The sequence below is a fragment of the Pristiophorus japonicus genome, chromosome 10, assembly GCF_044704955.1.
Source record: "Pristiophorus japonicus isolate sPriJap1 chromosome 10, sPriJap1.hap1, whole genome shotgun sequence".
NCBI lineage: Eukaryota > Metazoa > Chordata > Chondrichthyes > Pristiophoridae > Pristiophorus > Pristiophorus japonicus.
The window spans coordinates 129,462,339-129,479,972 of NC_091986.1; the positions used below are offsets into that span (position 1 = coordinate 129,462,339).

Genomic DNA, 17,634 nt, shown 5'->3' on the forward strand with positions numbered 1-17,634 from the left:
GAAGCTAAGCAACTTGCAAATCAATGAGGAACTTTCAGAATGTTTACAAAACTCAAAAGGCTCAATCCTTTCAACTGTTTTGTTCTATTCCCTTTAGTCTTTATTTTATATCTCTGTTCTTAAGCTTTTCATTTTGTTCTGACAATATCAGAGTATGTGTTTGCATGATCCAGGGAGACGGGATTTATCTGGGATGGAAAGTGAGATCAATGATGAGTGTTTGTCAGATTAAGGTGCATATACCTGAACCACAAATCTGCTTGCTTACAATACTGAAAAGTGCTCTTAAATCTAACAAAAACTAGTTTGATTCATGTATTGTGATCCTTCTTTCTCCATGTCCATTCATTTCTGTTGAACCGACTTTCTGCTGTGAATAAGCCCTTTTGCTTGTAAGCATATTATAGCAGCTCCACTGCGTCCCATCGATAAAGATACCACTTTATTTTTACCTGGTAGTTTGACTATTACGCATAGTCATCATTAGAATCTTCAAATGGGCTGCACTATTATGCAGCACATGTATATTTCAATGTTCTGTGCCACAGGCATGACAGGACAGTGGTTAGTGGCTATTTTCCCCAATATCACTAATAGTTAGGAAGGGTGAATGAAAACAAATGATCAGCCTACTATTAAAGCCTATTATTAAAGTTGCAGTACGCCACAATTATTTACAAGAAAACTTTATATTTAGGACACTTATCGATATTAATTTTGTGGCCACAATCTGTTTGACATTTTGTTTAAAGCTCCACAACAGTTATTGAACTTAACATCTATGCAATTTACTAATGGCATTGACTTATAGGTTACATTGATATTTCCTTGGCTGTATGATTAGTGGCAATGTGTATACATGCGCATTTGAAGCTAGGCAGAAAAGACAATGCCATAAGTACATAATAGTGAATTACAATCTCCATTACATTGTCATAATTGGATAGTGTGTGCATATTAAAATATGAAACTTTAAAATCTAAAAGTTAATTGCTGGGCTCTAGTTTTGAAGACATGAGAATAAAAGTAACAGATATTCAACAGCATATGCTGCACTACAATTAGCTCTTCAACTCTCAAGGTGCAGTGATACACTTAAATTAAAAAGTGTATTTGACAGTTTCCTCCATCTAGAAATAAAATTTTAGAAATTGGCTGAGAAATAAACCTGTTAAAATTACTAAGTTAATATTTTGGTTACCATCTTTAATGCACCTTTCTGCAAGGCAAGATTGTTTTTTGTAGGAAGAAAATTGTAATTCTACATAAAATGAATTAGAACAGCTACATATGACAATATACAGTATTTTAATCAGGAACAGAATACTCAATTTAAGCAATTTTGCTTTAAATACCATTTTATGAATAATTTAATATGGAAATATGCACTAATTATTTGCATGACTGATATTAAACAGCTATTGTTATTGATGCAATTCATTAAAAAATTGTTTTTTTCTTTACTTGCACTAATTGGTCATGTAAACTTACCACATTTTGTTTTGTGGTATCCTCCAAGTTCTGCAACACTCGTATTCTGTGTCTGCAACGCATTTGCTCGATTTGTCCTACATGAAGATCTCCAAATTTCTGAATGTGCAACAAAAACATATTTAAAGCAACTTAACATGCAATACAATGTAAAATACCTTTCATGGTCAAGACAGATGGGTAGAGAGGGAAATAAAAAGAAAGAATCTGCAGAGGTCAGACATACACTTGGTCTGCTTTCTAAATGTACTCTGCCTGAATCAAATGCTCCTGAGCCCACGCTCATTAACCAGCAAATGAGCTATCCGGTTCAACAGAAAGCAAAACGTCCAATTCAGGGACATGGTTGGTGCTGTTTTAGTGCTCAGCTATTAGATACTAGCAAAATTTACTGTAGTTTAAGAATTCTCAAAGTTATATAGTTAAAATATAGCACAAAATAAAAACTAATGTTACATTTTTTTAAAAATGTTTTTAAATCCCTCAGGAGCCACAGTAACAAGACACTGTCCCAAGGCGATTAATCAGACACAGATTCAACAAATCTGAGCGTGTTAGCACTAGTCATGGAATACTAACGTAACCAAGAAAATTCCACCAGGAAGTGGTTGCCTAATTGGCATGAACTTCCACACAAAATACTGGGAAGGGTGGAAGGAGCGAGAAAAAGAATAGACACATCATTCACCAGTGTTGGTGTTTCACATATCTTAGATGCACTAAGCTACTCCTGGGGTCCCAGCATTCAAATAATCATTCTGCATCAAAATTTGATCTCCATATTTGTACAGAAATGTACTACACAAATAAAGGATGTAAAATGATAGCCTTTCTAAAAGAATAGATTCAACAAGTGATCCAGTACATAACCAACACATGCTCTAATGACAGTATCACCAATTGAATTTGTACTAAATACCTGCTGTCGTGCGTTCAATTTATAAACTAAAAGTGCCAGCACATATTGGCATATGCTTGTATTATCCTTCCACCACAATGCATTTTGTCTGGAGTCTGGCTGTTACCATGATTAGCCCTCCGGTAAAATGCAATACAGTATTTTCATACTCTAAAATAGTGTATTACAGGTAAAACAAAGTTTACACAAATGAATGTGGAATCAACATATGGGGAATTAGATTCGACAGTGGGTTAGACACAGGCCTTTCACCTCTAGAACTGCGTAGTTCCAGTTAACAGTTAGCAGATAGCAGTTAACAGATATGATGTAATTGGCATCATGGAGATATGGCTCCAGGGTGACCAAGGCTGGGAACTCAACATCCAAGAGTATTCAACATTTAGGAAAGATAGACAAAGGAAAAGGAGGTGGGGTGGCATTGCTGGCTAAAGAGGAAAATAATGCAATAGTAAGAAAGGACATTAGCTTGGATGATGTGGAATCGGTATGGGTGGAGCTACAGAATACCAAAGGGCAGAAAACGCGAGTGGGAATTGTGTACAGACCACCAAACAGGAGTAGTGAGGTTGGGGACAGCATCAAACAAGAAATTAGGGATGCGTGCAATAAGGGTACAGCAGTTATCATGGGCGACTTTAATCTGCATTTTGATTGAGCTAACCAAACTGGTAGCAATGCGGTGGAGGATGATTTCCTGGAGTGTATTAGGGATGGTTTTCTAGACCAATATGTCGAGGAACCAACTAGAGGGCTGGCCATCCTAGACTGGGTGATGTGTAATGAGAAAGGACTAATTAGCAATCTTGTGTGAGGTCCCTTGTGGGAAGAGTGACCATAATATGGTAGAATTCTTTATTAAAGATGGAGAGTGACACAGTTAGTTCAGAGATTAGGGTCCTGAACTTAAGGAAAGGTAACTTCGATAGTATGAGGCGTGAATTGGCTAGAATAAACTAGCAAAGGGTTGATGGTGGATAGGCAATGGCAAACATTTAAAGATCACATGGATGAACTTCAACAATTGTACATCCCTGTCTGGAGTAAAAATAAAATGGGAAAGGGGGCTCAACTGTGGCTAACAAGGAAAATTAAGGATAGTGTTAAATCCAAGGAAGAGGCATATAAACTGGCCAGAAAAAGCAGTGAACCTGAGGACTGGGAGAAATTTAGAATTCAGCAGAGGAGGACAAAGGGTTTAATTAAAAGGGGGAAAATAGAGTACGAGAGGAAGCTTGCTGGGAACATAAAAACTTCTATAGATATGTGAAGAGAAAAAGATTAGTGAAGACAAACGTAGGTCCCTTGCAGTCAGAATCAGGTGAATTTATAATGGGGAACAAAGAAATGACAGACTAGTTCAACAAATATTTTGGTTCTGTCTTCACGAAGAGACACAAATAACCTTCCGGAAGTACGACGGGACCAAGGGTCTAGTGAGAAGGAGGAACTGAAGGATATCCTTATTAGGCAGGAAATTGTGTTAGGGAAATTGATGGGATTGAAGGCCGATAAATCCCCAGGGCCTGATAGTCTGCATCCCAGGGTACTTAAGGAAGTGGCCATAAAAATAGTTGATGCATTGGTGATCATTTTCCAACAGTCTATCAACTCTGGATCAGTTCCTATGGACTGGAAGGTAGCTAATGTAACACCACTTTTGTAAAATAAAAGGAGGGAGAGAGAAAACAGGTAATTATAGACCGGTTAACATGACATCCGTAGTGGGGAAAATGTTGGAATCAATTATTAAAGATGAAATAGCAACGCATTTGGAAAGCAGTGACGGGATCGGTCCAAGTCAGCATGGATTTATGAAAGGGAAATCATGCTTGCAAATCTTCTGGAATTTTTTGAGGATGTAACTAGTAGAGTGGACAAGGGAGAACCAGTGGATGTGGTGTATTTGGACTTTCAAAAGGCTTTTGACAAGGTCCCACACATGATTGGTGTGCAAAATCAAAGCACATGGTATTGGGGGTAATGTACTAATGTGGATAGAGAACTGGTTGGCAGACAGGAAGCAGAGAGTCGGGATAAACGGGTCCTTTTCAGAATGGTAGGGAGTGACTCGTGGGGTGCCACAGGGCTCTGCTGGTACCCCAGCTCTTTACAATGTTTAGATGAAGGAATGGAGTGTAATATCTCCAAGTTTGCAGATGACACTAAACTGGGTGGCGGTGTGAGCTGTGAGGGGGATGCTAAGAGGCTGCAGGGTGACTTGGGTAGGTTAGATGAGTGGGCAAATGTATGGCAGATGCAGTATAATGTGGATAAGTGTGAGGTTATCCACTTTGGTGGCAAAAACATGAAGGCAGAATATTATCTGAATGGCGGCAGATTAGGAAAAGGGGAGGTGCAACGAGACCTGGGTGTCATGGTGCATCAGTCATTGAAAGTTGGCATGCAGGTACAGCAGGCGGTGAAGGCGGCAAATGGTATGTTGGCCTTCATAGCTAGGGGATTTGAGTATAGGAGCAGGGAGGTCTTACTGCAGTTGTACAGGACCTTGGTGAGGCCTCACCTGGAACATTGTGTTCAGTTATGGTCCCCTAATCTGAGGAAGGACATTCTTACTATTGAGGGAGTGCAGCGAAGGTTCACCAGACTGATTCCCGGGATGGCAGGACTGACATATGAGGAGAGACTGGATCAATTGGGCCTTTATACACTGGAGTTTAGAAGGATGAGAGGGGATCGCACAGAAACATAAAAGATTCTGACGGGACTGGACAGGTTAGATGCGGGAAGAATGTTCCTGATGTTGGGGAAGTCCAGAACCAGGGCTGAATGGCCTACGCCTGCACCTATTTTCTATGTTTCTATGGAACTTGGATTCAAACTCAGCCTGGATGAAAGTCTGAGGTCTGACTGTAATGGTCCGTTGTGAAAGGAGTTTGACCAATTTGAATGCAGCTCCGCTCCTTGTTGTCACGAATTGGCAATCTCACTCAAAGGCCACAGGATATGGGAATTGGAAAAAATATCTCAGCGATGGAGTGGGAATGTTGTTTTGAGGTTGCATCTGGGACAGGTTGTTGGGGCAGAGTAAAATGAATCTGGATGTATTATCACTGGGTGCCTGAAACGGGAAGGGTTCCATTCCCCAGTATTAACATCCTTCACCTTGAGCACAAGAACGTAGGAAAAAATACTTGTTGGCTCAGAATTTTCAGACAGCGACAAAGCAAAGGCTTTTGCCGCTTGCCCCAAAGAAAGCTGTCCACACGGATCTCAATCTCAATAGTGAGTAGTTTGCCTTTTTTGATGTGCAAGTGATTTCACTGCAATATAATAGGGAATCCCCAATGCAATCTGTTGTGAAGCCAACAAGCTGTCTAAGCATCCAATCACATTGCAGAATTCTCAGACAGGGAAGCAGGAAATGAGAACCTGCTTTTATCCAACTTTTTAAAAAATGTTAGAGGAAAACAAAGATTGGGGCTCTCATGGGGATAAGCTAAATCTGAAATAAAAATGAACTGAAACATTAAGTTTCTTAAAAATTGTAATTTTTATCATAATGGAGAAATTTGACACTTCCCAAAATTAAAATTTGTTTTTATGGGACATAACATTTCTTTAGCAGTCAATGCACTCTTAAAACCTCAGTTACACCTAATCCAACAAGGCCTAACATTTAATGGGATATTTAACAACGACATTACTGTAGAAAAGCCCAAGTTTTCAACAGTTTCACTGATTGCCGGCTATGGGGTGGGCGGGGGGCACAGTGCAGCCAGTGTCGGAGCAGTGAATGACTGACCACAACGTCAAGATTTCCATGTTTAAATGCACGTGTTACATCCTGAAGTTGCGGTCAGCTTCAAAGTGGCAATAACGGCGAACGCTCATCGTTCACATTACCCACAGCAAATTCCAGCCCATGTGTAGTTACAGGTCTTCACAGGTGTGAATACTTCATGTATGTTTAGCCTAGACTGCGCCCTCTCTTGTACTACCCCAAAGTCACACACTGCATTAATTATTTTTCTTAAATATGAAAGGGACAGGAAAACTGTACTTGGAAGAATATACTTGGTTAACTCGCCTCAAACAGTTCCGCCATTATTCTTTGAAACATCATTTCATTGTGGTTTATTAAATATTGCAGATCCCTGAGCTTATTACATAATTATATAACAACAGACAGTTCACCTCATACGAGTCTCTTATTAGATCAGATATTTCCACTTGCTGAACAGGCTCTTCATCACTAAAGACATGTTGCTGAGCAATTTGGGGCAAAGGACTCTCTTTGTTTGTGATATGATCAAGAAACCTGCAAGAAGAGATTAGTTTTATTTTATAAATTAATTTGTGTACCAGCATTGTATCTTTTCATTTTTTTAAAATTAAAACAAAAATCTACATTACATTTTATTAAGAACAAATCCACTACACCTGCTAAGGATTATCAAGACTTGTCCATCATCTGTGCAGCTACACAGCTCTTGTGTGTTGGCATCTAGTATTGCCAAGCCCACCTGGAAGATCACCTTTATTCCATCATAGAAGAAACAGTCAACAACATTTAGTGCACTCTCAAGGGATATAATACTAAGGAACAGGGTCAGGAACCAGGAGAGAGTAATGGATGCTAAACAAGACAGGTCGGTCACATGTTCAGCCAGCTCTGGTAAATGCTCTTTTATAAGTTCTTCAAACACAGCTTGATCTACCTGGGCACCTGGAAAACATGGGAGAAGGCAAGGTGAATGACACAGTAGGATAGCATAATTGGTAGATTGAAAAGTTAGAAGTAATGAACGACACTAGGAACCTTATTGTGACAAAAACAATGATGGGCTCTTGAAGTTGCGTTCCCCACTGGGAGACCACAGCCTTGCAAGCTTTATGATGCTTCGTAAAATTAACAGCATACTAACAGTCCAAGTGTGTCATTCAATTCTATTGATCGAACATGTGGCCCATCATGATGCATGTTAACAGTAAAATTCCAAAACTGTCCATCTACCTTTTCAGATGCCAGGCAGCAGAGGAAGATCAATGCTGCTCCGTGACTAGCTAGCAAGAGGAACAAAGTGGGTTAGCTGACTTATCTCCTCACAATGTGATACTTCATCCACCAGCTAGTCAATAAGCAATTAAAACTACCCATGAGGCAAATTAGTAACTGGCACACTCGTAGGCATACATTTTTTAGTTCAGAGATGTTCACACATCATCCCTGTGTTCGCAAACCTACACTAGCTTCTGGTTAAGCAATGCCTCGATTTCAAAATTCTCAGGTTCATTTTCAAATCCCTCCATGGCCTCGCCCCTCCCTAGCTCTAATCTCCTCCAGCCCTACAACCCCCCACCTATCCAGAGATATCTGCGCTTCTCTAATTCCGTCCGCTTGAGCATCGTTGATTATAAATCGCTCAACCATTGGTGGCCATGCCTTCTGTTGCCTAGGCCCTAAGCTCTGAAATTCCCTGCCTAAACTTCTCCACCTCTCTTTTCTGCTTTAAGACACTCCTACCTACCTCTTTGACCAAGCTTTTGATCATCTCCCCTAATTTCTCTTTATGTGGCTCAGTGTCAAATTTTTTGCCTTAAAATACTCCTCTGAAGTGCCTTGGAAACATTTTACTACGTTAAAGGTGCTATATAAATACAAGCTGTTGTGGTTTCTACTACTTAGGAGGTGCTAGATTATTATAATCATCTGGTATTTTAATGGTGAACTCTGGATTGTAACAGAAGGTAGTTTGCAAATAGCAGTGATACTGGTAGACCACAACCCTGCAAGCTTTAATAACATTACAATCTTTCAAACACCAAACAATTCCTCAAACAAGATACTATTCATTGAACTTGAACAAAGTTGAACAAAAGGCAATCTTAAAGGAAGAGTTCTATTCTAGGGAGACAGGTGCAAGGATACAAGAGGAATTAATTTTGATGGGGCAATGGCAATATGTACACACTTCAAAAACACCATGGAAAATTGACTGGTGTTTTTGAACAAGTGGGATTAGCAGACCGAAAATAACTGGACTAGCGACTGCAGTCGTAATTTAGTTCCCATTTTGCCCCTCGTATATAATGCTTTGATATTATTTATAGTTCAAGAGCAAAACTTACAGCAATTTGGAATGCAGAAAAGTTGGTTGGAGCACAGATGTTTTTCTGTAATACCACTGGCAGGAAGGTGTAATTACATTGTGACAAGTTTACATAGGCAGTTTCCATTATAAATCCTTGTGTCTACATTCATAATGGAAAGTATCGACAGGAAGTGTGTGTCGATGTAATAAATGTTTTGTTAGATTTTAATAGATGTGAAGGTCATTCATCATCTGTAGATTGAATACAGGATTTTTTGCAGAAGTACAGAAGACAAGTCATTTTATTTTGCCAAATGCAGTACAATCTTGTTTATTTTCTTGATTGAAATAATATTTGCATTAAGATTTAAGTTACTGTGAGCTCCTTGATTAAAATCAATCTAAACTTAAATATGAATTTAGAATTCGAAGACAACCTCCAATGCTGATCTCCAAGAGTAAATCTAAAAACAGGCACAGCAGAGACAACTCCAAGTGTTGCTGCGAACTATTTCAAATAAAACAGTACCCCCAACATTCTCCCCTTGCCACAATTAAGTAATGACTTTATCCAAACTAAAATCATGGGGCAAATGCAGCTTTGGATTGCAGGAGTAGAGAAGTTCAAAGACAACTGACCAAACATTTGAATTTTTTTTTAATTTAAAGTTGATCATTGTGAAAAACATTTACCAATAACTCTGCGGTTGAAGTAATCTGGGAGCATTCGCTCACAGACAGCAACTAGTAGCCAAAAGGCTTCTTCTTCCTTGGCATACAGTAATAACACAGAGGTCAGAATATTCATAGACTGTGGGCAGAGAGGAGAAAAGTAATTTAGAGGCATAGTAGCGATCTGCTGCTATAAAGAATCAAGTGGCATTTTAATGAGCTTTTATTATTGAAGATAATGGACATTCAGTAGAAGTAAACTGCACTGCCAAGCTAAGACACACATCTGCTGAATGCTCAGCCTCTCCATATGGTAAAGTCTGTCATGCATCATTAAATTGCTCTGTGGCAGTTCACACAGACACAAGCAAACAATAAAATGGGGGAGGTGATTTGATGGCTTATTAATTTACGAAAAGCAATTACTTTTCAAAAACTGTGCAACTAATTTCATACATTATAAACAAATCATTTTGATTAAAAGGCTACCCTACCCATCTTATGTCCCATGACCCTCAAAGTTTGAAATAATTTGTTGATAAAATCTAATGTAAAGGATTTTTTAAACTATAATATTGCAAGTTTAAAAATAAAGAAATTGGTTGAAATCTATTTTGTACAGGTTTAGTTTATTTCAACCATATTCCAAATCATCTTAAACTAATAAATGGGGTTTGGTATTCACAATTATTTGCTTTTATTAAATAACAGCTTTTACCTGGCAATAGCCTATTTTAGGGTTTCTGTATGCATATGCTGTCAGTACTCTCCTTAATGCTGCAATGCCAGTGTCACTCTGAAATGCTGGGTGCTCGGGCAGAGAACGATGTAGATCACGTTCTATCTCCTCAGTTGCCATGCAACATCTGCCCATAGATTTATCCACCAGATTAGCATAGTAATTAGGATGTGCAGCTAAATCAGTCACAGCATCTGTAGATAGAAATTTAACACTGTTTATATACACATGAAAAAACATTTTACTTTACCAGTTGTCTTGCATTTGTCCATGTACGATGTACTTTTATTTAACAGTGACAATTTGCCCTAGTTTTTTGTGTCCTTCTACACATTGGACTCTGCCTCCTTTTTGAGCATGGGGGGGGGGGGCGGTGGTGGAGGAGGGGCAAGAGACAGGGTGGGTGGGGGTGGAAGAGGAGAGAGAGAGATGGGGGGGGGGGGGAAGAAGGGCAGGGAAGAGAAGAGAGACATGGGGTGGGAATGGGGAGGAGAGAGACATGGGGTGGGAATGGGGAAGGGGGAGAGAGAGAGACATGGGGTGGGGATGAGGAGGAGAGAGAGACATGGGATGGGGATGAGGAGGAGAGAGAGTGAAAGAGACACGGAAAGGGGGGGTGGGGAGAGAAAGGGGAAGTGAGAGCGCGAGAACTCAGGAAAGACTGATCACATTCTTCCATCCCCACCCCCTCAAGACCCACATCCGATTTCTCGGAAAGTTCGTGCTTGTGTGACAAGGGACATCATTAAAGTGGATGAGATCCAGAAGTCACGACATGCTCGCTATTCACTTCATGCTCAATAAACTTGTTAACAATCTGTGACCCACACACAATGTCCCATTTTCAGGGGTGGGGGTCTTGACCTTAGGCTGGGGGGGGCCATGACCATGGGCTGGGTTGGGGAGCTCTATCCTGTCTGGGGTCTGAAGTCAGAATGGCTCGAATTACACTTTGCAAAGTCAGAGAACTTGGGCTGGGCGGTTCGAATTACACCTTCCAGAGAAATTGCTGGCTGTGTCTTATCCTCCAAGAGAACCAATCAGGTCATGTGATCACAGATCCAAATCAGAGCATTTTTCTAGTACAAATAGCTCCGCCTTTATTTAACTATATGAGCAGACTGGAATAAAACTAGCATTTCATACAGCAATACAAATTTATGGCATATGCAGATTTTACATATTCTCACCTTCATACATAAAAAGAACAAAAATATTGGTAGATTACTTGCTGGTAATATTAGGACAATGAAGCTTTTTTAAATAAGTTCAGCAAACTGACTGTAAAGTGATTAGATGTATTTGAAATCAGGATAATTATTGCAATTTCCAGTGTTAACTATCCCAAAATAGACTGGAATAAAGTTAATGCATGTGGTCAAAGTGGGGATTGATTTTTAGATTGCATCCAGGTCTGCTTTCTAGATCAGTATTGTCCTAATCCAAAAAATGATTGAAGCCTTAGTCTATTTAGTTCGGGAAATAGAGTGGGTTAAATAACTGGCGTGAGGGTGGGAGAAACAGCAACAGTCAAGTTCAATACAAGAATAGAAAAGGATAATGAAAAATCAAAGATAAAAATGCTGGACTGGTAAAGGCAAAATCAGCGAGATAAAGAAGAGATCTGGGCAGAGGTTAATTAACAGGTCGACAGATCAGCAGTGGGAAATCTTCAAATATGGAATTAACTGAGTAGAAAATAAATATATTCCTACAAGGTGAAAAGGGGATGCATCAAAGGGTAGAATTCCATAGCGAAAGAGAGATTAAAGTAAACAAGCTTAAAATGGAGGCATGTGATACAATTAGGGTTAATACTAAGAAAGTCATGAGCAATATAAAGTGCCGTGAGGAGGTGAAGTGGAAGATTGGAAGGGCTAAAAAGGCAATATGAAAAATTGATAGCAGATAATATAAAAATAAAGGTTTTTTATAAGCATAGAAAAGTAAAAGAATAGTTAAACAGTAGGACCATCCATAGGTGAAAGGAGGAAGGTATGGCAGAGATAGTAATTTTTTTTTTAAATGTCACATTTGTTTGTACAAATGACAGTGGCAATGAGAATGCAGTTGTATTAGAAGAGAATCTGGAATAAGTATGAGACACAACTGCAGAAAAGAAATTGATTCAAAAACAAATGAGAACCCAGTTAATAAGTCACTGGGCCGATAGCCTGCTTTGGGCTGTTGAAAGAGTGAGAGTGAGAGTGAGAGCGAGAGCGAGAGCGAGAGTGAGAGCGAGAGTGTCGACCACAATTTTTCAGCCCTCCTTAAATATGCAAATTCTGCCAATAGGACTGGAGCATAATCAACATAAGGGGCTCAATTTTGCCCAAGCCCATTTTCTGCCGTATTGCCAGAGTTACGCTCGTTTTTCTAGGCCAGAAATATTTTGCCAAAATTTCCATGATGTTTAATTCAAATTTGGAGCTGCGCAGCGTGTCCAGTCACCTCGGGGTGGGGGGAGTCTGCTGTCTGCGCTGAAATGAAAAAAAAAACGCTGGAACCAAGTTGCAGAAGATTACTGTGCAATGGTGACCACCCCAAGGTCTGGAGGCCAGTGTAAAAAGTGGCAGGACCATGGTCAAGTTGTTTATGTAATATTTTCATTTATTCAATGGAAATGCAACTATAAATGTGACCAGCTCTATATGTCCCACCCAGCAGAAAGACACCCTCTCTAAAAAGTTGCATTTTCATCTTTGCAGACGAAGGTGGCACATAATAAAAGGGAAAGCTCGAATAGGAGGCCGCCCGGCAAATCTACAGCCACTGACACCATTGGAAGAGGGTCACTGCTTTGATGGGTCCTGCCTGGAGAAAAGCAACCACCACTGCACAACCTGGGCCCACACTCAAGGGAGAGGGCAAGTTCTGCAAATTACAGAGTCTCGCTTTGTTAAATGTTAAGTACTGCGTCGGCTAGCCATGCTTCGGTTCATGGGGATGTCGCCATCAGCTACACTTCAGTTAATACAATGTGCCATCATTCATCATGGTCCTTCAAATCAGCCTGCTGCCTGCGGTGTGTGAGCCAACTCATGCCACCCACCCTGCCCCCTCCTCTGCTGCTAACCATTTGTCTGTGTTCGGTTATCTTTTGCAGAACTTGAGGCCAACCCTGACGCAGATTATTCAGACGCAGACGAGCCTGAAGAGGAGAACATCTTCCAATCCAACCCTCCAAACTAAGAGCATGGGGGGGTGGGGTGGAGGGGATAGAGATGGATGAAGCCCTCACTGTTTGACTTTGGTGGAGGTGCAGGTGCCGCCCATTGAGGTGCCAGTCCCTTCCGTGACTAGTTTGAGTGTTGGTGAGACGTTCCACGATTTCCTAACATCCGAAACTGCGGGTCCCAGTGGTGGGGTGCAGCGAGGCATGCCCAAGGTTCCACCTTCCGAGGCTGCGGGTCCCAATGGTGGGGTGCTAGCCATAGCTGTGGGGAGGAGGGGAAGGGGAGCTCGAGCGTGCTCTCCTGAGGTGCAGGATCGAACAGATGTGGTTCGGACAATGGCAATGAGTAGGGAGAGCACTGACCTTACGCGATCACTCCTGGACACCATCAGTGGGGTGGGTGATGAGGTAGTGGGACAGTTGGGAGAAGTAACAGCAATTTCATGAGAAATGGGAACAATGTCAGTGACCATGAGGGAGGGAATGTCAGAGATGGTGCAAACACTATCACTGAACATGAGGGAGGGAATGTCAGCTAGTTGAGACACTGTCAGGGCACATGAGGGACGACATGTTGGAGTTAGCTGCTGCAATAAGGCAACACGCCCAGACCCCACGCCCATTGACAGAATCAACTGCCACTTCCACTCCATCCCCAGACCAGTCTCTGAACTCTGAAGTGCCCCAAGCTGGGCCCTCCACATTGCCACCTGCCGCGCCCTTCAACAGGTGCGCACTACCCGAGATCTTAGAAAGAATAAGCTTGGTACCAACCCCAGAAACATTACGTCACCTGCGGGCAGGGGTGGTGGAGTCACCAAGAACAAGCGCGGTGGGCGGTCTTAGAATAAAGTGGAGAAGAGATGGGTGCAGCCTTTCTTTGCTGCTGCTATTATTGTTACTGTTGTAACTGTTCTCAAATTAAGAGATTTTTGTAAGTTATGTAAATTTACAAGTTTAAAAGTTAGTAAGTGATCTTAAAGTTTGTGACCTTAGCGTTTGTAAGTGATCATAACTGAAAACTTTAAAATTTGATACAAGAATAATTTTTTTTAAGTTAAGTACAAAGAACTGTTTGTTAAACTTTTGAAAATATATTTTACATTAAATCTGAATTATTTTCATTATTTACACAGCAGGCAGGACAGGTTATTTGTTCTCTCTCCCCAAGGTCTGTATTGATGGACTTTTCTCCCCCCCACCTCATTGTAGTCTTGTGCCTAGTGCAGAAGCCTTCCGATCGCCACCTCCCTCAACCACCTCTCCCCACACACCGCGCTTGTTTTCCAGCCGAGCCCATGTCCAGGTGCGGGGCTAATTCTGACGATCGACGCTGCAACCATCCAGCCCTGCTTGAAGATGTTTGGTGGTGATGAGAGAGTTAAAAAAAAAATGAAAACTTCAGAAATCCAAGAAGCTTCCATGTACTCTGTTGAAAGGTTAAAAAAAGTTGAACTTTATTTGTGGATATTTCAAGGGTTAGAGACTCCCTCCAAAAACTATGAAAAACAATGCCATCTTTCAGCACCGATTTTTCATGTGCGCTGCTGTGTTAACTCACCAGAAGGTTTTTCGGGAGTGGCCCGATACGCCGACCAAGGATAAAAGCATTTTGGACAAACTGTGAAAAATGCTGAAAACTGGTGCAGACACGAGGGAACGTTATGTAAAAAAAACACAATCCTAGAAAAATTGTAACTAAAGCAGTTACGCCAGCAGATTCCAGGGGGAAACTTCGAATTTATTACACCAGAAAAAACGGCGCACGCCAAAAAAACAGCACAAAAGACCCGGGAAAATTGAGCCCAATACCTTCCTTCAAAAATGGAGAGAAGGATAAACCTCTCGCGTCAGAATAAAAGGAAAAGGAGGTGGGGTAGCATTGCTGGTTAAAGAGAAGATTAATGCAATAGTTAGAATGGACATTAGCTTGGATGATGTGGAATCTATATGGGTAGAGCTGCAGAACACAAAAGAGCAAAAAACATTAGTGGGAGTTGTGTACAGACCTCCAAATAGTAGTAGTGATGTTGGGGAGGGCATCAAACAGGAAATTAGGGGTGCATGCAATAAGGGTGCAGCAGTTATAATGGGTGACTTTAATATGCACATAGATTGGGCTAACCAAACTGGAAGCAATACGGTGGAGGAGGATTTCCTGGAGTGCATAAGGGATGGTTTTCTAGACCAATATGTCGAGGAACCAACCGGGGGGGAAGGCCATCTTAGGCTGGGTGTTGTGTAATGAGAGAGGATTAATTAGCAATCCCATTGTGCGAGGCCCCTTGGGGAAGAGTGACCATAATATGGTGGAATTCTGCATTAGGGTAACTTTGAAGGTATGAGGCGTGAATTGGCTAGGATTGATTGGCAAATGATACTTAAGGGGTTGACTGTGGATGGGCAATGGCAGACATTTAGAGACCGCATGGATGAACTACAACAATTGTACATTCCTGTCTGTCGCAAAAATAAAAAAGGGAAGGTGGCTCAACCGTGGCTATCAAGGGAAATCAGGGATAGTATTAAAGCCAAGGAAGTGGCATACAAATTGGCCAGAAATAGCAGTGAACCCGGAGACTGGGAGAAATTTAGAAATCAGCAGAGGAGGACAAAGGGTTTGATTAGGGCAGGGAAAATGGAGTACGAGAAGAAGCTTGCAGGGAACATTAAGACGGATTGCAAAAGTTTCTATAGATATGTAAAGAGAAAAAGGTTAGTAAAGACAAACGTAGGTCCCCTGCAGTCAGAATCAGGGGAAGTGATAACGGAGAACAAAGAAATGGCGGACCAATTGAACAAGTACTTTGGTTCGGTATTCACTAAGGAGGACACTAACAACCTTCCGGATATAAGAGGGGTCAGAGGGTCTAAGTAAGGAGGAGGAACTGAGGGAAATCCTTATTAGTCGGGAAATTGTATTGGGGAAATTAATGGGATTGAAGGCCGATAAATCCCCAGGGCCTGATGGACTGCATCCCAGAGTACTTAAGGAGGTGGCCTTGGAAATAGCGGATGCATTGACAGTCATTTTCCAACATTCCATTGACTCTGGATCAGTTCCTATCGAGTGGAGGGTAGCCAATGTAACCCCACTTCTTAAAAAAGGAGGGAGAGAAAACAGGGAATTATAGACCGGTCAGCCTGACATCAGTAGTGGGTATGATGATGGAATCAGTTATTAAGGATGTCATAGCAGTGCATTTGGAAAAAGGTGACATGATAGGTCCAAGTCAGCATGGATTTGTGAAAGGGAAATCATGCTTGACAAATCTTCTAGAATTTTTTGAGGATGTTTCCAGTAGAGTGGACAAGGGAGAACCAGTTGATGTGGTATATTTGGACTTTCAGAAGGCTTTCGACAAGGTCCCACACAAGAGATTAATGTGCAAAGTTAAAGCACATGGGATTGGGGGTAGTGTGCTGACATGGATGGAGAACTGGTCGTCAGACAGGAAGCAAAGAGTAGGAGTAAAATGGGTACTTTTCAGAATGGCAGGCGGTGACTAGTGGGGTACCGCAAGGTTCTGTGCTGGGGCCCCAGCTGTTTACACTGTACATTAATGATTTAGACGAGGGGACTAAATGTAGTATCTCCAAATTTGCGGATGACACTAAGTTAGGTGGCAGTGTGAGCTGTGAGGAGGATGCTATGAGGCTGCAGAGCGACTTGGATACGTTAGGTGAGTGGGCAAATGCATACCACATAAGTATAATGTGGATAAATGTGAGGTTATCCACTTTGGTGGTAAAAACAGAGAGACAGACTATTATCTGAATGGTGACAGATTAGGAAAAGGGGAGGTGCAACAAGACCTGGGTGTCATGGTACATCAGTCATTGAAGGTTGGCATGCAAGTGCAGCAGGCGGTTAAGAAAGCAAATGGCATGTTGGCCTTCATAGCAAGGGGATTTGAGTACAGGGGCAGGGAGGTGTTGCTACAGTTGTACAGGGCATTGGTGAGGCCACACCTGGAGTATTGTGTACAGTTTTGGTCTCCTAACCTAAGGAAGGACATTCTTGCTATTGAGGGAGTGCAGTGAAGGTTCACCAGACTGATTCCCGGGATGGCGGGACTGACCTATCAAGAAAGACTGGATCAACTGGGCTTGTATTCACTGGAGTTCAGAAGAATGAGAGGGGACCTCATAGAAACGTTTAAAATTCTGATGGGTTTAGACAGGTTAGATGCAGGAAGAATGTTCCCAATGTTGGGGAAGTCCAGAACTAGGGGTCACAGTCTAAGGATAAGGGGTAAGCCATTTAAGACCGAGATGAGGAGGAACTTCTTCACCCAGAGAGTGGTGAACCTGTGGAATTCTCTACCACAGAAAGTTGTTGAGGCTAATTCACTAAATATATTCAAAAAAGAGTTGGATGTCGTCCTTACTAAGGGGATCAAGGAGTATGGTGAGAAAGCAGGAATGGGGTACTGAAGTTGCATGTTCAGCCATGAACTCATTGAATGGCGGTGCAGGCTAGAAGGGCCGGAATGGCCTACTCCTGCACCTATTTTCTATGTTTCTAAATTCTTAAAACCCCAATTCAAATTAAAATAGTAAGCATTTAGAAATGTGTGGG

At 41.4% G+C, this 17,634-nt stretch overlaps 1 protein-coding gene across 2 annotated transcripts in view; it reads right to left on the reverse strand.

Moving 5' to 3' along the window:
• The window catches only part of LOC139275091 (TBC1 domain family member 8-like), a 105,926-nt gene that overhangs the window by 7,593 nt on the left and 80,699 nt on the right, over positions 1-17,634 (reverse strand). For both annotated transcript variants that reach the window (XM_070892082.1, XM_070892081.1), the window contains exons 10-14: positions 9,857-10,071; positions 9,160-9,277; positions 6,815-7,100; positions 6,569-6,692; positions 1,492-1,590 (exon numbers count right to left, since the gene is read on the reverse strand). In XM_070892082.1, the coding sequence (XP_070748183.1) occupies positions 1,492-1,590; positions 6,569-6,692; positions 6,815-7,100; positions 9,160-9,277; positions 9,857-10,071 (842 nt within the window). The remainder of the gene's footprint in view (positions 1-1,491; positions 1,591-6,568; positions 6,693-6,814; positions 7,101-9,159; positions 9,278-9,856; positions 10,072-17,634) is intronic.